Consider the following 22231-nt stretch of genomic DNA (forward strand, 5'->3'; position numbering starts at 1 on the left):
TAGCTATAAGAGCCGGTGTTATATAACATGTCCAAAGGAGATTTTTGTAGCTATGCCAAGCTCTGTGATCACATTGGTAAGGAGAAAGTCAGCTGAAAACTTGGAGAATATGTACCAACAGTCAGCAATATGTGCAAAAGGAAAAATCCAGGCAGAAAGGCGCAATCAGCAAGTTCAGCTGTCTAGGCTATTCCTCTACCGCTTTACTGTCTGAATCCCCTATCTGTTCCTTCCTTCCTGACATCCCTGGGGGCCATGTCCATGACGTGGGGCTCTACAAATGGGAAAGATCTAGAAGGCCCATGAACCTGTAGCTTCGCATGGAGCTGACCGTACAGATCCAGCTCTCTCCATTGCAAGGTGAATCCTAGGGACCTTACCCATGAAACACAGGGCAAACTGGAAAGGATGAAAAATATATTAGTAGGAATTTACTGCATTTTTATGGGTGCACGTACATTTGTGTTTAGTTTTTTTGAAGGCATTTCTTTCATGAAAAAATTAGTATCTAATTTCCTAATCATCTGTTTGTATTAGAGAAAGTCACTGAGAGTAATCTCAATCGCTGTCTGACCTTGAGCGAGACACTGATGGCCCCTGAACTTCTTTATCGAGGACATGGGGAAGCAGAGCCAAATTGCTGGAAGACTGCAGTAAGGGCAGGGTGTACGTGTATAGCACAGTGCTCCCAACACGGCAAAGAACAGACAAACTGGCTTTGACTTTTGAAAATATGGGCATGGACTGGACCTGTTCTCAGGTTGCTAATTCCTTTTCTGTTAGGAAACTGAAGGGAAGTATTGTGTAAAATTATAAAGTGCAGTCTCTCAAATAGAATTTACAAATCACTTCTCTCATGTCACGACATGTGGTTAAGCTTTGAAATACAAATGGGCATTGCGCAGACGTAACATACGCATCTGGACATCCTGGAAGAAATGAAGTGTAGAGCAATACTTTTGTGGTTTGATTTTAAGACCCCAGAAAGGGTCTCTGTCCTCCATTCTAAATCCTTTCCATGTATGTAAGGACAACGGATTCCTCAAGAAGGGAGAACTTCCATTCGTTGCACATGGTTTATGTGTCTTACCTCATTTAATTCATGGGGTACCTTTGTGAGGTAGGCAATTTTAGCCCCACTTCACAGATAGTAAGACTGGTGTTTGTTGAGATGAAATCATTTGTGCAAATATTAGAACTCACCCCTAAGTCTGTGGTCTCCGCAAGCCGCTAGTTTGGGGCAGCAAGAGGATGCTAGCAAATGTTGTATAAAGGCTACCAAAGAAGGGTTCTTGGGGCCCCAAAGACACGTTTTACAGACTGCATCATTTTTGCATCACATTCAATGTTTCCCCAACAAAGAGAGAGAAGCATTCTTGTACTTATTTCTGGGGAAAACAGTGCTCAATAATGATAGCATCTGAAATGTCTCAAAGGGAAAATGTTTGCCTTCCCCAAGTTTAGAGGGCACTGGGTTTAGAAGGGGAAGGTTTATCTGTGATTTAAGCAGTATTTAAAGAAGCACCCCACACGTAGACTGTAAACTTAAGGAAGGTGAAAAATGACTTTGAGTAATAATAGTCAACTTACATAAATTCTCTCTACAATTAGAACTTGTAGCATCTCTCTTCACTTTATAGTGTGCCTGGAAGCTGTTAGCCAGCTGCTGGGCTTCAGCCCAACAGTGACTGTCTATTAGAAATGGCTGAAATAATTCCCAATTATTTATGGGTTATTGCCATGTTTTCAAGCTTGCATTCCCATATGCTCTGAACCTATTAAAACCGTCAGGATGGAGTTTATAAAGAGCACAAGCACTCATATACCTACGTTACTCTGTACCTGTCTTAATGAGAAGCAGATATGCCCTAGTTGCTAGCTATGCTAAATCAGTGTAATGGATTTTTTTTTTTTTAAGAACACTCTTTAAAAAGGTACAGTGTTAACCTTTCACGTGTGCTATTACAGCCCTATGTGCATTTAAACCCTTGGTTTCCTTTGGCGCCGGGATTTGCTTTGCACAACTTTTCAAAATTCCAGTTACGTTCCTATGTGTACCTTTCTCAGGAACTAAGCCTGTTAATGCTAACAATTAACCAGACAATTACTCTGCCACCATCCTTACCCAAAGCATAATTTCTTTTGAAAGTGTAATTCAGAATTGAATTTTGCATTTAGAGCATGTTTTGAGACAGAACCAACAATCCCAAGAAGTGATAATGTGTTGCCTCCTTGGGATGAATGAAGTATACCGTGCAACAGAATGGTGGGTAGCTTACTGATAGGCAAAAAGAAATAGGAATGAGATAAATGTTAAAGTAGTGGTATTCCCTTTAACACATTTTGTTTTCTGTTCTGTACAGCGATTGAGTGTGCCCCATTTTGTACCAATTCCTTCTCTGAGAATGCTAGGATTTACAACAAAAATACGTGCACTGCTGTGAATGAAAAAGCCCCAAAATAATTAGACCTCCAGGTCCTCCATCAATAGGTTGCCAAAGCAATGACTGATCATTTCAGTATTCTTCTTCATTTTTTTTCTCTGTCCCACAGGGTGCCCCGACAATCTCACCGATTCCCAATGTTTAAATCCCATTAAGGCTTTCCAAGGCTGCATGAGGCTCATCTTTATTGATAACCAGCCCAAGGACCTCATTTCAGTTCAGCAAGGTTCCCTGGGGAATTTTAGTGATTTACACATTGATCTGTGTAGCATCAAAGACAGGTAATTATTGTCTCTTCTCTGTTCTCCCACCCCCTTCCCATTCTCACTGTTCTAAATATGAGTTTCTTTAAGCAAAATTCTAATCCACTGACATTAGCCACATTAGACATAATTGAGTCGCCTAATGGAAAATATTTCTGAAAGGATTTCAGGCCCAGAGAAAAATGGTTTAAATTAGTTAAGTCTCTCTTCCTGTTGACTTGCAGTAAATGGGATATGCAAATTAAATCAAAATACAAATTTGTGACAGGATTAAAATTTTATGCATAAACAACATTTGATTAGTTTGAAGTTATGAGTAAAGCATAAAGGAGGGAGGGGTTACTTTTCTCTTAAACCATTTTTATTCTTTACTGCAGTGATCGTCCCTTCTAATGGGGGCAGGTGAGCATCAGGTCCTCAGGGTCTCGACCAGAGGTTCAGATGGTGCCAGGGGTGATTCCTGGGGTGGCTGACCTTTGCTGTTGCTATCCCTAAGCCTCTGCTTCTTTGGCTCAGAAGAGACTAGGCAGAAGACAGAGAGAATCCTCACTTACACTCTGCAACCCACAAATCTTGCAGAAGCTTGGTTTCTCTCTATTTTTTCTGGGCTCTGACTCCTCTTGTATTTAAAGTTTCTAGGTTCAAAGAGCTGCTGCAGAAAGTTAAAGATTCTGAATTTTCAGCCAGGTTTATCATGCTCTCCACATTTTATCTCTAGCACTTACTTCTTTTATTCTCACAATTTTGCTCATTCCTGTCAAAATAGCACTTATTAAATGGGTGAATGATATGTGTTAAGTGCTTGCGTATGAGTTGGTGATACAGGGTCTCTGCTCATGTCTCATTGGGGATAAATTAGCCATTAGCTAACGTGCAATAGACACCCAAGAAGTGCACCCTTATTTGGGGACATATGGCAGCTACGACTCAGTCTGGCCTTGGGAAGAATGAGGTCAAAAAGGGTTTTAGGAAGTGGTGCCGAGCTGGCTCTTAAGGAACCAGTGAGACTTGGCTGAGGAGTGGAGAGGAGGTGCTGGGATAAGATGGGTTCTCTGGATGCAGTGTCAGAAATGACAGAGAAGTAGGAGAAATCATGGCTGGCAAGTATTTCATCAATTCAACATGCCGATTTTTCATTTTAAAATCTCTAACGTTGGGATGCATTTTATAACTGATGGGGTATCATCGTTCAATCAGCATTTCTTTCCTAGTGGCATATAAAATAATGGTATGTCTTACAATGAAGAGTGACTTAGAGTCAACAAAATATAGCTTAGTGGGGGTGTAAGGTCATCGTAGTGGAGTACGTAGTGTGAATATGGTTAGAATTGGGGACCAGTAGCCACTGTGAAGAAATTTGTGTGCCTGTGGGATGTGGCCTCATGTGCTAGGTGAGAATCAGGAAGGAAGGTATGAAACTTGCTTCTTATAAAGAGTACTCAGGAAAAAGTAAGAAGGATGGATTGGAAGAGAACCAGCCCATGCTGGGAAGGTAACTGCCCCTGCCTAGGGGAGCAACAATGAGAAGTAGCAGGTGCCTCTTCTGAGCAGCACAGAAATCAGCTCTGCAGGTTATAGTCTCTGCTGATGCTCGGAATGGCCAATATAATTTGATGGAGCTTTATGTACATGTTTCTCTGTTAATACCATGACACATGGGATCCTCAGCAAATCACACAGATTTCCTGGCTCTTCTGCTTCATTTTTTTTTCTTTTTTTCTATTTGACCAGCTGGAAAAGTGCGTAATAAAATGTGTGCTTCATTAGAATGTACTAGCTTAGAGATCTCAGAATAAAAGATACTACACAGAATGGTTGCCACCCCTATAGTCTTTATTAACAACGAGGGGGAAGCGTCCAACTTCATCAGCCAGCAGAGCCTTTTGAAAAGTGGAGTTCAATAGAGGGAACATTTATCAATAGGGATCTCTTATGATACCTTAATTTCTAATCAAGGATGCTCTCATTATTTTCGATTACATGAAAGTCATTGCCATCTATACTGCATCATTACTTTTGTGTAATTGTGGTCTGTATAATTGTATTACATACAATTGCGTTTTGGTTAATTGTATAATAAGGGATTGTGTTTAGTTTAGTGAGTAAATGGTACGTTTGTCTTGATTTACCAGACAACGCCTCTAACAGAAGGGGATACTGTGGTAAAAGGCTTTGCTTGATTAATTGTTTCTTGAACTTATATTTAACATTTGTTGGAGAGGATAAGAGTTAGAAAAACAGGTGGGTTCTAAGTTGTGTGTTTTATTTTTAATGTGTTGGCTAATTGACCTTGATTTAAGAGCAAATGCAAAGTCTGTGTTTAGACGGAGTTTGCCACTTGGAGGTGGGATAGGGCGGGGTGGAAGAGGCTGGGGTGGAGAAGCCTGGTTCTGTGCGTGTGTGGATTTTCTCTTGGCTGTGTCTTTTCTTAACTGTGCTCCATTCAGGAAAGTCCAAGGAGAATAGCATTTTATCTGACCTAAGAGTCTCTTCTCTCCCAGACTCAATTTTCTGCCCCTTCGTCTTTGCCTGTGGAGACCCAGGCCTCCTTCTGGCCTCTCTGTGGTTGCCTGCCAGCCCTTGGCTCCCTCAGAGTGAGCCGACCTGGCTGGCCAGAGGGAGTCTGCCTTCTCAGTGTCCTTTAAGGCTCTCAGTGTCAGTCACTGCGGGAAAACCAAGGTTGCCTTCATAGAAGAGACACAAACATTCCAAAATTTGAAGAGCTTCCTCTAATGGGGGTCCCTTAAGCCATTTGCCTTTGAGGGGGTGCCTCTGTTTCCCAGCCTGAGCAAATTCACAAACCAGCCATGAGACAATGCTGGTAACAGCTGGGACGATCCCTTCTCAGGGATTAAGGAATCTCAATTAACAATTTGCATTCTGATCATGGGTAAATTATCAAGTCTTCTGATCTCGGGGAAGAAAGGAAGTGGAGTAATTGGCCCGGCCCCCAGTCTGGCAGCAAAGAGGGCTGGCTTTAGGACGCACCATCTGTACAACTGCCCAATACCTGACAGTCCAACAGTGAGTTAGGAGAAGGAGAAAGGGCACGTTTTTAGGAATCACATTTGGGACAAGACAGCATTCCTAGCAGACCCCACGCACTTTCAATAGTCTTTCTAAGCCTCTAAAATATGACATTCATCTACTATCCCTCCTCTGTGGGCTGAATCTTCAACCTCACATTTTCCACATCCTAGACCCCTGTACTTATCTCTTGCAACCCTCTTGGCAAAACATGATATTCTAAACTACATAGAGTGACGTCACCCTTAATAAATGCTTCTCCATGAATGGCTTTATCATACCCTCAGGTACTCAACCAACGTGTCTACATCAGAATGATAGGAGGGATACTTCAAAACCAAATTACTGGGCCCTATCCCTAGAGTTTCTGATTTTACTATGGTGGGCCAGGGGATTTGCATTTCTAACAAATTCCAGGGTACTGGTGGGCTGGTCCTGGGACCAGACTTTGAGTACTACTCCCTTGAAACTCAAGGTATTGTGTAGATTCTGTACAAAAGTGGTGTAGGTGTGGGGAAGAGGGATGGCTCTTGCCCCCACTGGGCCCCCAAGCAGTTGCCCTTCTGATCAGAATCTCACAGGGTCTCTGAAAATTTCCAGCAGCTCTGTCTCAATGTCCATCTCCAAAGGGGTGTTGAAATCAGTCCCTGGGACACTATTGGTGGGGGGGGCACAATTGAATTCCATCTCCCTCCAGACTGTCCTGGTTTTTGTCACTCAGCTTCTCCCCTCTTTCCCATTACAAACAAATTTTGGGGGAATGTAAATGAAAACAGTTGGATCTTCAGTAGTGCCTGAGCAAAGGGATATTTTGGTGTGGAGGGAGTGTGGGTCTTAGGATGTCTGCAGCTGCCAACGAACATCTTTGTCTTTGTGTTATCTGGGGGACAGTTGACTTGCTGGCCTGTTGGAAGTTCTAGCTCCAATCTTTCTCCCTCTTCCTAAGCCTCACACCTGTGGGTGGTGGTGGTGCCATTCTACTGAGGGTGACTCCACCCTCCAAAACATGTTGCTCCAAACCTTCATAAAGACTGATAGAGACTGATTTCATCTGGTCTTCTGGTGACTGGCAAAGGGTCTCCGTGGTCATGGGTTGCATTTCCGGCCTCCCTTCCTCACAGAGTGATAGTATTGAGGAACCGTCCTCAAAGGTCGTCTGGCTCTGGTTTTGCATCGAAGGTAATGGAAGTCTAAGCGGAGTGTGACGAAGCCAGTATGGAAGTTGGGTCTTTGCTATTGTATCCTACGGAGAATTTTTTGCTTTGACCCTTTTAAAAACAAAACCATTTGCTTGTTCCCGTGAGAGAATCACATGTGAAACTCTGCTCTAAAATGTCTTGCACCAGATAAGTTATGAAATATAGCTTCTCACTCTATAACCACTTCCTTTTCCCTCAACATACATTCATTTAAGAAAAGCATCTGCTAAACTCTCCGGTCAAGATTCTTACCTTCTTGGTTCAGAGTTTGGAGTGTTGTAAACACTGAGGGTGGAGAAGCATTATTTTGGATGACCTCCCATAAACAGACTTATGCTAAAAACCCACTCTGTGTGTAGGAGTCTGTTAAAAACAGTAGGCTATATAAAAAGATTACATTTCATGGTAATGCATATGTTTTAGTTCTTCTCTAAAATTGAAAGCTTTTCCATCGGGTGCCAGAAAAGCCATTGTAAGGCCAATGCCCACACAATCTGAGCTTCTAACTCTAAAGTGAGAAATGCTACAATATGGTGTTCTCCTTTAAATCATGGGATGGAGCCAACATCAAAATAAGAGCACTTCTGGTGTTTTTATTTATCATTTTAAGTTGATTTCATGGAGGAAAAGAAGGTTATAGTTTATATAATAGATACCCAGCAAACATTCTCTAAGTATTTCATTTAATTCTCTCTGCAGTCCTGCAGTCCACAACAGTGGTTCTCAAAGTGCGGCTCCCAGACCTGCACCTGGCAACTTGTTAGATGTACATATTCTCAGGTGCCAGCCCACACCTTCTGAAACAGAAACTGGGGGAAGGGGAGCAACCTGAGCACCCCCCCATCACCACCAAGAGATTCTGATGCAAATTCAGATTTGAGAATAATGGGGTTGCTCTATTATTATTATTTTATGGATAAAACCACCCCTGCTTAGGAAGGTTCTGTAAGCTGCCTAAGGTCACATTTTTCATATTTGGTGGAGCCAGGACTCAAATCTAGATTTTGGTGATTCTTCAATCCATAGAGAGGTAGATGGCCTATTGTCGAAAGGCCAGAGAAAGGTGAGATGTGCTCAGTCATTCAGATCAAGTCAAGGAAATATCACTGAGGAAATAAGACTTCAAGAGCTTGATGGGTGGGCTGGATTTAGGGAGGTCAGGCAAGGCGGTTTCAGGTGGGGTGGAGTGCATGATGCTAGGACTGAGAAAAGGTGAGGTGGTAGGTGTTTGTTTGCCTGTGTGGGAAAAGCTGCACTGGCATCGCTGGATAAAAGAGAACTTGAAGTCAAAGCCATAGGGAATTTGCAGCAAATAAAACACATTAAAATCTGAATAACAGACTGTGTTAATAGTTAATCCTAAAAAATGTTTACTGCGTACCAAGACATTTTTACATGTGTGTATTTGTGTGTATGTGTGTGTTATCCTCACAATAACCCTATGAGGTGGGTGATATTATTAACTTCGTTGTGCAGAATGAAACTGAGACAGAGTGACACAAAGTAACTTGTCCAAGGTCACACAGGGAGTACATGGCAGAGCCTGGCTACAAACCGAGGAGTCTCATTGAAGAGGTTTGGCCTCTCCTTGCACTTAACCACTTCTAACTTTGCACTTAGGAGGCATCCTATATTCTTCAGCAGGATTGCAAAGTAGTCAATGATGTGCTTTCATCTTGTGTCCTAGTCATGAAGCTGGTTTATTTCTGCAGGAATAGATGGACCCCCAAAGATGTCTGAAGTGTTATACCCTAGCAGCTAATTGTCACAACCTTGTGACAAGCACACGGATGCTCAGAGAGCTTAAAGTCTCCACCTTGATATCTTTGCCCTGGTTAGGGAAGGGAGGAGCCTCAGAACTTACTTGGAATGATTGCCTTGAGGAGGCAGGTTTTGAGTGGATCTGTTTTAAGCACCTTTCATCTAGAAAATACTGATTTACTCAACCACTTATTAAATGAAGGTTATTCTCCCTACCACCTATGTTATAGTTCTTTGAAAGTCAGGGGGAAAGAAGGACATTGGAGAAATATGGAACTTGGCTTTGATTTGAATAAGTGGCCGTGAACGAGTACATCTGTGTTCTGTTACCGTTCTCTTCTCTCTCGCCCCTTGTTTTTATAAGAAAATTGGATCATTGTCTTGATGAAATGGTACTTCTCTACTTGTGCACGAAGAAGGGCACCAGGGCACCTTTGATTCATGGAAAACACAGAGTGCCAATGAAGCCAAAGGTGGCACTTCCTTCTGTCCCATCGGAAGGTGGTGAGACTGGCTGTTCCCTCACCAACCAGTAATCTGAAATATTGATGCAGGAAACAAAGCTGGAACCATGAGCTGGGTTAATGGTCACAGGTGCTTCCAAAAGGAAGGCTTCATTCTGAGAGCTATAGTTATGAGGTTAAGGTGAGGTACACACCTTCAGAGAGCAGTAAGAAAATGTCTTTCCAAATCAGGAGGTGCTTGGAGCATCTCTCCTGAGACATACTGGCTAAGAAATTCAGATGTTTTAGATGACACAGAAACCAAGGCAAACTTTTGATCTGGATCAAAACATGGGGGGAAAAAAGGCTATTTTAGATTCTCAAGTGACTTCTGGCAGGCAGTGCTTATATTTAACTGTGCAGAAAGCATTTCTAAATTAATAAGTAGAAAGAGATTTTTCTTTCTTGCTCCCTTCACACAATCATTACATCACTACGCCTCACCCAACACTGTGATAAAGGCCTTCCATCTGTTTCCCCCGCTCTCCAAAGAGTGCGCCTTTCTATGTGGCCCATGTCACATTCGGCTTTTTCCTCATTTACATTGATGTCCACTCATGGGGCCACTGAGTCAGAGCCCTTGTTACCTTTAACATTATTTTTCCCGAGTCCAAAAATATGCATCAGTGGCTCATTGTAAGCACTGTTTATGGGCACAGGTGGAAGAGAAAAGGAGGTTAATATGTTTTTAGTTGGGGAAAAAGCAGATGTGACCTGGGATAAAATGTGCCCACCTGTTTCTGCTGCAAAACCTACATTTAGAATCAGTTCTCTGTTATTTTTATCTTGCATTAAGATATCTCACAGGAAGTCCCCAGAACTGGAATCTGGCCTCCTGGGTTTTACTGTGACCTGACTTCTGAAGGCTGGGTTTGGCCCCACTGCTGCCTGCATAATGTGTACGGCTGCCGTGATGATATGTCATTGCTGTAACCATCACAAAAGGGAAAGTTGGCTTTCCTGGTCAGCGGAATTGGAAAACCCACTTTCGTGTAAATTCAAGAATTTACCTTACCACAGAATCAGACTCAGGCTTTCCAGGGGGTGAAACCCCTGCTGTTTGCATTGAGCCTGACTTTGGACTCAACAAGTCATTGAGCCTTTTCCTATCTCAGCTTCCTCTATGGTCAAACAGGGACAACAGATGCACTTTATCTCTCGAGGGTGTTGAATGAGAGCAACGTGATATTATTACTGCCTCCCTCTTGGACTTGCGGTGAGGACTGACTGAGAGAAGGAAGATAAAAGTTCTTAAAGTTAAAAACAAGAGAGACAGAAATGGATGGGTCTGTATGTATCTCAGCAGGCCAGATTTTAGAAAACCCATATATGAGCAAAAAAAGATGACACTTTCCTGAATAATTTACCTATATCCATAACCTATTTTATTTTTTGGACAAGTGATTAATGTCTTCACTTGCTTCAAGTTACAGATTTGAAGCCTTCCCTCCAGGTTTAGCTTCATCTTCAACAGACCGCTTCAACATGATTTACTAGGGTCTTTCTCTCCTAATGTTGGGGTATACTGTGGACCAAGCCGGAGATTATCTCAACACCTGGAAAACGAAAAGGGAAGTGTTACGCACCTAAAGCAGATAGTTATGCAAAAGAATATGAACATATCAAAATTTATAGTCTCTGCATTGTGTAATACTTCATGTGTCCAGAGCACCATTAACTTTATTATGACAAAAAGTCATTATCATCTTGCTACCTGCTTTTATCCAAATTGAAAAACATAATTTTCACTATAATAATTTGATAAGGGGCTATCTCTGCCCTCAATGATAAAATAATCCCAGATGGTGTTTAGCAGCTCAAGGTTTATAGGTTTGACCAGATAATTTTGTTGAGAACTACAGAACCTCCCACTCTGAAATGAGATCAGATGCATAAGTTTCAGAATTTGCAGGTGCACAAATGTGCACAGGCATTTACACACACAGTACACAAAATATGACACTATCCAGAGAGTCCTGGTGTACTTCTTGTTTCTGCTTGTTGAGAGACTGGCCATGCTCTGCTAATCTTCCTGTGGACCCACACATTCATTCAGCAAGTCTTTTCAGAGTGTTTACTATGTGCCAAGCACATTTTCCCCCCTGGAGATCCAAGGCTGTGCATGACACATAGTTGCTGGTGTTTCTTCTGCTGTGGTCTTCCTGGGATCCTTGGATCAGGAGTCTGATTGTTACTATTGTGAATCATTCATACACCATTCATTCATTCATTCATTCATATCTTATATTTAGAACCTCTCTGCTGGACCAGGGACTGAGTAGGAGCTGAGATTTTACTTACGTGCTGAACAGAGTAGATTACCCCTGACTTCAGAAAGCTCCATGGAGAGACACAGATTGACCAAATAATCTTGGACATAATCATACATGCTCCCAAATAGGAGGATTGGTATGAAGTGAATACACAGAGTGGTAAAATTTTAAGGGGTGCAGGCCCTGTGTCAGGAAAGGAAGTGGGTGTCATTGTTCTCAGACTCTGTGAACAGAACCAATCTGGATCAATGACTTTTCTCAGAGGTGTGCCCTTTCCAGTCTCTCTTACAAACCTCTGGCTGGTGATTCTGATCTCAGTGTCCTGCCTGTGTGTCTTCTGCTGAAATCAATGTTTGCTGTGGGGACTAGGTTATAAGTACTGGAAAATTCTGCTTTCCTTAGTGGGAAGAAACTTCCTAACTGGGCTTGTAACTGAAAACAAATTTCCTAAATTTTCCCCAAATATGAGTGTGCTGGGAATTCCTCTGTGTGCTAGGCATCGTAACATTCCATTAATTCATCCTGATCCCCACATAGACTGTCCTGGTTGCCGTGGCTAATGGGTTTGCTTTTACCTTCTAGTAGCACATTTCTAATATCATATAGGCTGCTCCTATGCTTAGCAAAATGGAAAAAAAAAATAAAACAAAACACAAAAGTCCATGTCTTCCAATCCAAAATAAACACCCGTATAAAGGTGGGAATGATATTTTAGCTGGCACTTTGGTAAAGCCCAAGAATCTGAAAGTGACAGGAGGCATATGCATTTTAAAGGTCATTCCAATTACCATGCTTACTCATGCTAAGCTGCAACTCTGGGGTTCTTGCGAGAAGATCCACGCATGGGAGTGGGAGGGGGATGAGAACATGTGGTTGGCAGCACTTGAGCAAATAGTAAGGACGGTAATACAAATTACTATTGTTTCCAGTGATATTAAATAATTCTTCAACATCTGAGACTTCTGAGAAGAAGAGGGGAGGCAAGCATTGATAAAGGACAAGGTGAATCCTCACAGTTGTAAACAATATGCATGCCATGATGCCTTTTCCTGGAATCCACATTTTACATGGTCGTGTGGGGGCCCATGAGAAGAAACCCTGCAGATGAGCTCCTGGCTGTATTAAATTTGCCATTTGCAGCCACTTCATTCTTTACATCATAGAGAATTCGTAACATAACTTTTCTTGATAGAATTATCCTAAATGTAGAGTCACTTTTGAGATAGGGAAATAAAATTGCAGAGAACTATTCTCTTAGTGGCAATTTGCCTCATACCTCTCTCCTGCTTCCTGAAATATATATTTTATTACAAGTCTAGTTGTGGCGAAATTCAGATTCTGTGCCTACACGTCACAGGCCCTCTGGCACTGGATGGAGTGAGGCATTAAACACAAACATCCACATCCCCCTGCTTGCCTTTTGAGGTCTCCCTTGACCTCTCCTCCCTTTTCCTTCCTATTCCCCTTACCTCCTATATTAACACATCATTCTATCTATATGCATTTACTGAGCATCTCCTGTGTTCCAGAATACATACAATCTCCGCCTGCAGGACACTTAAGAGCAAGAAAGCCAGACAAAATAGCAGACATCGTGCACAGGGACAACGTGGCACTGAGGGGCATGAAAAACTTCATGTAGCTTTACCTCTGAGCTACGTTTTGAGAGGCAAGCAGCAGTGAAAATAGCAGTGGAGGGGCATTCCCAGAGTGGACATACTCCCTGCCCCGGAGCAGTTGGTCTCATTCCAGTCCCCAGGCACTTGGCTGGAGCTTCCTCCCACATTCTTTTTCCCCAAATTTGCCCATCTCTCAAAGACTCCTTTGAATCCCACCTACTCTGTAGAGTCTCCCTGACTATGACTGATGCTCACAAAGACCTTTCCTTATGTGACTGTCTCTAGCACCTTCTTTTCTCTTTCATTTAGCCCCCAATCATGACTGATAGCTGTTTTATATCTTGCCTTCCGTGAGAAAGCCCGTGATGTCTACTTCCGCCTTCTGCTGAGAGCACATGCTTTGCAGTTATTGTTGAATAAATTGAACCCTCGCAGAATCTGCTGTCAGTTACTAGCTGGGGCTGAACTGCATGTGTAACGGACAGAACTCAGCACTTGGAGCTGCATGTAGTCCCTGCTCAAGAGACGGAATGAAGTCGATCATCTTTAATATCTTTGCACGTCTCAAACTCTGGGGACGGTTGTCCAAGATTTGGGAATTAAGGCCCTTCACCTCTTTCTCTTATTGAAAACTTCCCCATGTGGTTCGCACCAAGTATTGCTCTATTTGAATAGCTGGAGTGCCTAATAAAAGCAGCTGGTGCCAGCTGTCATCGTTCACGTGGTGTTAAGTGCTCCTTCTGTAAGCACTAGCGAGCAAGAGTATTTTTGTTTAGCAAGGCCATCATAAAATTAGACAAGCAAACCAGAGCAATGTGTTTGAGCAATGTAGCCTATAAATATTACAGTGGAAGGAAGCACATGAGCACATTATCCTTATTACAATCTTATGTTTTAAGGAAAAATGGGGGGGGGAGTTGCAGCTCTGTAAGAAAAGGGGAGTCTGAATAGAAGCCAGCTCTAGAGAAACATACAAAATGTCTGTGGTGACTGTCAAAGGATGTCACCAGTCTCCTGGTAATAGGATCTGGGAAATTCACCCCCTAGATTCAGTGAGTTCTAAACAGCCTTCTGGAGACTGAGTTGGGAAGGCTTGTGCAATTGGCATTGTTTACCTATTAGGACTGGGATGAAAAAAAAAAAGATAGTGAGGGGTGTCAGTGTGTCTGCGACTCTGTCAGCTCTTTATCTGCAAGTGAAGACATTGCAGACGAGTAAGTTTGCCCCGGAGCCCAGAGAGCACCATCGGAATCGTACAACCCATACTCTGTCACATCTTCATTTTTTCTCTTTCCTTTTCGGCAATGCCTGGCAGAGACTTAAACAACATTGTTATTATTCATTGGGCTATGTCAAATTCTCTAGCGTTTTCCAACATAGAAAGCTACTTCCAACTTTTGCCAAATGCCATCTAAATGCTCTTTGTAAAAAAAAAAAAGTATATATATGTGTATATATATACATATATTTTCCATATATATGGACACAAATATATGGAAGATATATTTTTTTTTCTTCTCCAATGAAGTTTTGTTTTTTTTTTCCCATTTTATTTATTTTTTCAGCGTAACAGTATTCATTCTTTTTGTACAACACCCAGTGCTCCATGCAAAACGTGCCCTCCCCATTACCCACCACCTGTTCCCCCAACCTCCCACCCCTGACCCTTCAAAACCCTCAGGTTGTTTTTCAGAGTCCATAGTCTCTTATGGTTCACCTCCCCTTCCAAATTTTTTTTTTTTAATAAACATATAATGTATTTTTATCCCCAGGGGTACAGGTCTGTGAATCGCCAGGTTTACACACTTCACAGCACTCACGATAGCACATACCCTCCCCAATGTCCATAGCCCTCTCCCCCTCTCCCAATCCCACCTCCCCCCAGCAACCCCCAGTTTGTTTTGTGAGATTAAGGGTCATTTATGGTTTGTCTCCCTCCCAATCCCATCTTGTTTCATTTATTCTTCTCCTATCCCCCTACCCCCCCATGTTGCTTCTCCATGTCCTCATATCAGGGAGATCATATGATAGTTGTCTTTCTCCGATTGACTTATTTCACTAAGCATGATACGCTCTAGTTCCATCCACGTCGTCGCAAATGGCATGATTTCATTTCTTTTGATGGCTGCATAGTATTCCATTGTGTATATATACCACATCTTCTTTATCCATTCATCTGTTGATGGACATCTAGGTTCTTTCCATAGTTTGGCTATTGTAGACATTGCTGCTATAAACATTCGGGTACACGTGCCCCTTCGGATCACTATGTTTGTATCTTTAGGGTAAATACCCAGTAGTGCAATTGCTGGGTCATAGGGTAGTTCTATTTTCAACATTTTGAGGAACCTCCATGCTGTTTTCCAGAGTGGTTGCACCAGCTTGCATTCCCACCAACAGTGGAGGAGGGTTCCCCTTTCTCTGCATCCTCGCCAGCATCTGTCATTTCCTGACTTGTTGATTTTAGCCATTCTGACTGGTGTGAGGTGATATCTCATTGTGGTTTTGATTTGTATTTCCCTGATGCCGAGTGACGTGGAGCACTTTTTCATGTGTCTGTTGGCCATCTGGATGTCTTCTTTGCAGAAATGTCTGTTCATGTCCTCTGCCCATTTCTTGATTGGATTGTTTGTTCTTTGGGTGTTGAGTTTGCTAAGTTCCTTATAGATTTTGGATACTAGCTCTTTATCTGATATGTCGTTTGCAAATATCTTCTCCCATTCTGTCAGTTGTCTTTTGGTTTTGTGAACTGTTTCCTTTGCTGTGCAAAAGCTTTTGATCTTGATGAAATCCCAATAGTTCATTTTTGCCCTTGCTTCCCTTGCCTTTGCCGTTGTTCCTAGGAAGATGTTGCTATGGCTGAGGTCGAAGAGGTTGCTGCCTGCATTCTCCTCAAGGATTTTGATGGATTCCTTTCTCACATTGAGGTCCTTCATCCATTTGGAGTCTATTTTCGTGTATGGTGTAAGGAAGTGGTCCAATTTCATTTTTCTGCATGTGGCTGTCCAATTTTCCCAGCACCATTTATTGAAGAGGCTGTCTTTTTTCCATTGGACATTCTTTCCTGCTTTGTCGAAGATTAGTTGACCATAGAGTTGAGGGTCGATTTCTGGGCTCTCTATTCTGTTCCACTGATCTATGTGTCTGTTTTTGTGCCAGTACCATGCTGTCTTGATGACAGCTTTGTAATAGAGCTTGAAGTCCGGAATTGTGATGCCACCAACTTTGGCTTTCTTTTTCAATATTCCTTTGGCTATTCGAGGTCTTATCTGGTTCCATATAAATTTTAGGATTATTTGTTCCATTTCTTTGAAAAAAATGGATGGTATTTTGATAGGGATTGCATTAAATGTGTAGATTGCTTTAGGTAGCATGGACATTTTCACAATATTTATTCTTCTAATCCAGGAACATGGAACATTTTTCCATTTCTTTGTGTCTTCCTCAATTTCTTTCATGAGTACTTTATAATTTTCTGTGTATAGATTCTTAGTCTCTTTGGTTAGGTTTATTCCTAGGTATCTTATAGTTTTGGGTACAATTGTAAATGGGATTGACTCCTTAATTTCTCTTTCTTCAGTCTTGTTGTTGGTGTACAGAAATGCAACTGATTTCTGTGCATTGATTTTATATCCTGACACTTTACTGAATTCCTGTACAAGTTCTAGCAGTTTTGGAGTGGAGTCTTTTGGGTTTTCCACATATAGTATCATATCATCTGTGAAGAGTGATAGTTTGACTTCTTCTTTACCAATTTGGATGCCTTTAATTTCTTTTTGTTGTCTGATTGCTGAGGCTAGGACTTCTAATACTATGTTGAATAGCAGTGGTGATAATGGACATCCCTGCCGTGTTCCTGACCTTAATGGAAAAGCTTTCAGTTTTTCTCCATTGAGAATGATATTTGCGGTGGGTTTTTCATAGATGGCTTTGATAATATTGAGGTATGTGCCCTCTATCCCTACACTTTGAAGAGTTTTGATCAGGAAGGGATGCTGTACTTTGTCAAATGCTTTTTCAGCATCTATTGAGAATATCATATGGTTCTTGTTCTTTCTTTTATTAATGTGTTCTATCACATTGATTGATTTGCGGATGTTGAACCAACCCTGCAGCCCTGGAATAAATCCCACTTGATCGTGGTGAATAATCCTTTTAATGTACTGTTGAATCCTATTGGCTAGTATTTTGGCGAGAATTTTTGCGTCTGTGTTCATCAAGGATATTGGTCTGTAGTTCTCTTTTTTGGTGGGATCCTTGTCTGGTTTTGGGATCAAGGTGATGCTAGCCTCATAGAATGAGTTTGGAAGTTTTCCTTCCATTTCTATTTTTTGGAACAGTTTCAGGAGAATAGGAATGAGTTCTTCTTTAAATGTTTGGTAGAATTCCCCTGGGAAGCCGTCTGGCCCTGGGCTTTTGTTTGTTTGGAGATTTTTGATGACTGTTTCAATCTCCTTACTGGTTATGGGCCTGTTCAGGTTTTCTATTTCTTCCTGGTTCAGTTGTGGTAGTTTATATGTCTCTAGGAATGCATCCATTTCTTCCAGATTGGCCAATTTGTTGGCGTAGAGTTGCTCATAGTATGTTCTTATAATTGTCTGTATTTCTTTGGTGTTAGTTGTGATCTCTCCTCTTTCATTCATGATTTTATTGATTTGGGTCCTTTCTCTTTTCTTTTTGATGAGTCTGGCCAGGGGTTTATCAATCCTATTGATTCTTTCAAAGAACCAGCTCCTAGTTTCATTGATTTTTTCTATTGTTTTTTTGGTTTCTATTTCATTGATTTCTGCTCTGATCTTTATGATTTCTCTTCTCCTGCTGGGTTTAGGGTTTCCTTCTTGTTCTTTCTCCAGCTCCTTTACGCGTAGGGTTAGGTTGTGTACTTGAGACCTTTCTTGTTTCTTGAGAAAGGCTTGTACCGCTATATATTTTCCTCTCAGGACTGCCTTTGCTGTGTCCCACAGATTTTGAACTGTTGTGTTTTCATTATCATTTGTTTCCATGAATTTTTTCAATTCTTCTTTAATTTCCTGGTTGACCCATTCATTCTTTAGAAGGATGCTGTTTAGTCTCCATGTATTTGGGTTCTTTCCAGCTTTCGTCTTGTGATTGAGTTCTAGCTTCAGAGCATTGTGGTCTGCAAATATGCAGGGAATAATCCTAATCTTTTGATACCGGTTGAGACCTGATTTGTGACCCAGGATGTGATCTATTCTGGAGAAGGTTCCATGTGCACTAGAGAAGAATGTGTATTCTGTTGCTTTGGGATGAAATGTTCTGAATATATCTGTGATGTCCATCTGGTCCAGTGTGTCATTTAAGGCCTTTATTTCCTTGTTGATCTTTTGCTTGGATGATCTGTCCATTTCAGTGAGGGGAGTGTTAAAGTCCCCTACTATTATTGTATTATTATTGATGTGTTTCTTTGATTTTGTTATTAATTGGTTGATATAGTTGGCTGCTCCCACGTTAGGGGCATAGATATTTAAAATTGTTAGATCTTCTTGTTGGACAGACCCTTTGAGTAGGATATAGTGTCCTTCCTCATCTCTTATTATAGTCTTTGGCTTAAAATCTAATTGATCTGATATAAGGATTGCCACCCCAGCTTTCTTCTGATGCCCATTAGCATGGTAAATTGTTTTCCACCCCCTCACTTTAAATCTGGAGGTGTCTTCGCGTCTAAAATGAGTTTCTTGTAGGCAACATACTGATGGGTTTTGTTTTTTTATCCATTCTGATACCCTGTGTCTTTTGATTGGGGCATTTAGCCCATTAACATTCAGGGTAACTATTGAGAGATATGAATTTAGTGCCATTATTAGCCTGTAAGGTGACTGTTACTGTATATTGTCTCTGTACCTTTCTGATCTACTACTTTTAGGCTCTCTCTTTGCTTAGAGGACCCCTTTCAATATTTCCTGGAGAGCTGGTTTGGTGTTTGCAAATTCTTTCAGTTTTTGTTTGTCCTGGAAGCTTTTGATCTCTCCTTCTATTTTCAATGATAGCCTAGCTGGATAGAGTATTCTTGGCTGCATGTTTTTCTCATTGAGTGCTCTAAATATATCATGCCAGCTCTTTCTGGCCTGCCTGGTCTCTGTGGATAAGTCTGCCGCCAATCTAATATTTTTACCATTGTATGTTACAGACTTCTTTTCTCGGGCTGTTTTCAGGATTTTCTCTTTGTCACTAAGACTTGTCAATTTTACTATCAGGTGACGGGGTGTGGACCTATTCTTGTTGACTTTGAGGGGGGTTCTCTGCATCTCCTGGATTTTGATGCTTGTTCCCTTTGCCATATTAGGGAAATTCTCTCCAATGATTCTCTCCAATTGACCTTCTGCTCCCCTCTCTGTTTCTTCTTCTTCTGGAATCCCAATTATTCTAATGTTGTTTCGTCTTATGGTGTCACTTATCTCTCGAATTCTCCCCTCATGGTCCAGTAGCTGTTTGTCCCTCTTTTGCTCGGCTTCTTTATTCTCTGTCATTTGGTCTTCTATATCACTAATTCTTTCTTCTGCCTCATTGATCCTAGCAGTGAGAGCCTCCATTTTTGATTGCACCTCATTAATACCTTTTTTGATTTCAACTTGGTTAGATTTTAGTTCTTTAATTTCTCCAGAAAGGGCTTTAATATCTCCAGAGAGGGTTTCTCTAATATCTTCCATGCCTTTTTCGAGCCCGGCTAGGATGTTCAGAATCGTCATTCTGAACTCTTGATCTGACATATTACCAATGTCTGTGTTGATTAGGTCCCTAGCCTTCGGTACTGTCTCTTGTTCTTTTGTTTGTGGTGATTTTTTCCGCCTTGTCATTTTGTCCAGATAAAAGGATATGAAGGAGCAAATAAACTACTATAAGGGTGGCAAAGACCCCAGAAAAATGCGCTGTAACCAAATCAGAAGAGACCCCTAATTGTGGGGGGGAGAAAGGGGATAAAAACAGGTTCTGAAAAAAAAAAAGAAAAAAAAAAGGAAAAAAAAGAAAAAATTTAAAAAATAAAACAAATAAAAAAATATAAAAAGGAAAGAAAAAAATATATATATATATTTAGATGCACTAGTCAAAAAACGTTAAAAAAGAAAAGGGTAAAAGTTTTAAAAAATTTAGCAGAAGAAGAAAAAAGAAAAAAGAAAAAAAAAATTGAAAAAAGAAAAAAAATTGAATTAGCCGCAAGACTAAAGAATCATGGGGAGAAAGCCATGAGTTCCGTGCTTTGCTTTCTCCTCCTCTGGAATTGCTCTGCTGTCTTAGGAATTGAACCTGCTTTCTCCTTGATAGATGAACTTCGTCCTGGCTGGATATTTTGTTGATCTTCTGGGGGAGGGGCCTGTTGTAGTGACTCTCAAGTGTCTTTGCCCGAGGCGGGATTGCACAGCCCTTACCGGCGGCCGGACTAAGTAATCGGCTCGGGTTCGCTTTTGGGAGCTTCTGTTCCCTGAACGCTTTCCGTAGAGTTCCGGAGGACGGGAATGAAAATGGCGGCCTCCTAGTCTCCGGCCCGGAGGAGCCGAGAGCCTGGGGCCCCACTCCTCAGTGTGCCCCCAGAGGACAGCACCCAATCACTCCCGTATCCCCAGCCTCTAGCCGCGCTCCGAGCTCACCCAGCCCGCGACCGGTTCAAGGTAACCCCGAGCTGAGAGTTCAGTCCTCGGCTCTGTCTCTGCAGCCGGCTTCTCCGTTCTAATACCTGCGAGCTCTGCGACACTCCAACACCCCCGATCCTTCTGTGACCCTGCGGGGCCTGGGGCCACGCTGACCCCGCGTGGGCTTCACCCTGGTTTAGCCTCTGGAGCAATGTCCCTCAGTGGAACAGACTTTTAAAAGTCCTGATTTTGTGCTCCGTTCCTCCGCCGCTTGCCGGGAGCCGGCCCCTCCCCCCGCGGTCTATCTTCCCGTCGTTTTAGATTCACTTCTCCGCCAGTCCTACCTTTCAGAAAGTGGTTGATTTTCTGTTTCTAGAGTTGCTGTTCTTCTTCTCTTCACTCTCCCGTTGGATTTGTAGGTGTTTGCAATGTTTAGATAAGCTATCGAGCTGATCTTCTGCTACCTGATGTAGTCTCAGGCTGCTACTTCTCCGCCATCTTGACTCCTCTCCTCCAATGAAGTTTTTATCCTACTTGTTTCTATACTCTACCTGAAATCATCTAAATTTAGAAGAATTCAACCATGGGATGGGTGCCGTGCTAGGCTTTATCCTCTACCAATTGTCTTGTTGAAATCTGTATTAAATGTTTAAACCATTCTCATTTTATAAAGGAGAGAACTGAGGTTTATATGTGTTAAATGACTTTTCCAAAATTATGTAGTTAGCAAGTATTAGAAGTTAATGGGCTCCCAAGCAACTTGGAAATAAAAGGAATAGTGTTGCCCTTTCAGAATTAAGCCAAACATCTCATAGGTCTTAATGGATTATCTTGAAGATACACAGCATCTATTCCAGACTGAATTATAACCAAATTAATGGCATCAAATGTATACCCTGAATTTCCATACTCCTGATGTCAGAGTGAAGGACCATCATGGATCTGACTCTCTAGGAATGGATAAAACCTATGCGGATGTAATATAAATGTTTGTTTCAATGATTTGAATACTAATTAGACTGGACATTTACTCCCCAATAGAACATGGTGCAATGACAGAAATGATCTCTTTTGTGTTGTCTACACCTAATCCTTAGCAGCTACTGAGATCTTGAAGTGTGGATGTTATGACAGAGAGAGATAATTTTTAATTTAATTTAATTTTAATAAATTTAGATCTAGATAAGCATGAGTGACTAATGTCCACCGTATTAGATGATACAAGACTAGACTCTCTGCTTGTGTCAGTTCCCATGGAACCACATTTTTTGCCCTAATTTAGCAACGTAGGACTGCACCTGGGGTAACTCTAAAGATTAGGTGTGGGCCTCAGAATCAAGACCTGATGAGTGAATATAATGCCAACCACAGTAGCTTGGGTTGTGTATGACCATGATATACCTTTCTGTACCTTTCCTCAGAGACATTTATATCAGAAGAGAAAAGCTTATCACTCTTTGCTTTAATTTCTCCCAAGATCCTGGACAGACAAGTGCTTAACTGTTACTAGTTCAAAATGTCAACAACTTTATATTCCGTAATTTATGTATATTTAC

The 22231-nt window shown here is 41.6% G+C and overlaps 1 protein-coding gene across 1 annotated transcript in view; it reads left to right on the forward strand.

Moving 5' to 3' along the window:
- CNTNAP5 (contactin associated protein family member 5) overlaps nucleotides 1–22231 on the forward strand; it is an 848385-nt gene that overhangs the window by 458672 nt on the left and 367482 nt on the right. The window contains exon 10 of the mRNA XM_046019554.1: nucleotides 2554–2725. Within this exon, the coding sequence (XP_045875510.1) occupies nucleotides 2554–2725 (172 nt within the window). The remainder of the gene's footprint in view (nucleotides 1–2553; nucleotides 2726–22231) is intronic.

Source organism: Meles meles, chromosome 9, assembly GCF_922984935.1.
Source record: "Meles meles chromosome 9, mMelMel3.1 paternal haplotype, whole genome shotgun sequence".
In the NCBI taxonomy this organism is placed as follows: Eukaryota; Metazoa; Chordata; class Mammalia; order Carnivora; family Mustelidae; genus Meles; species Meles meles.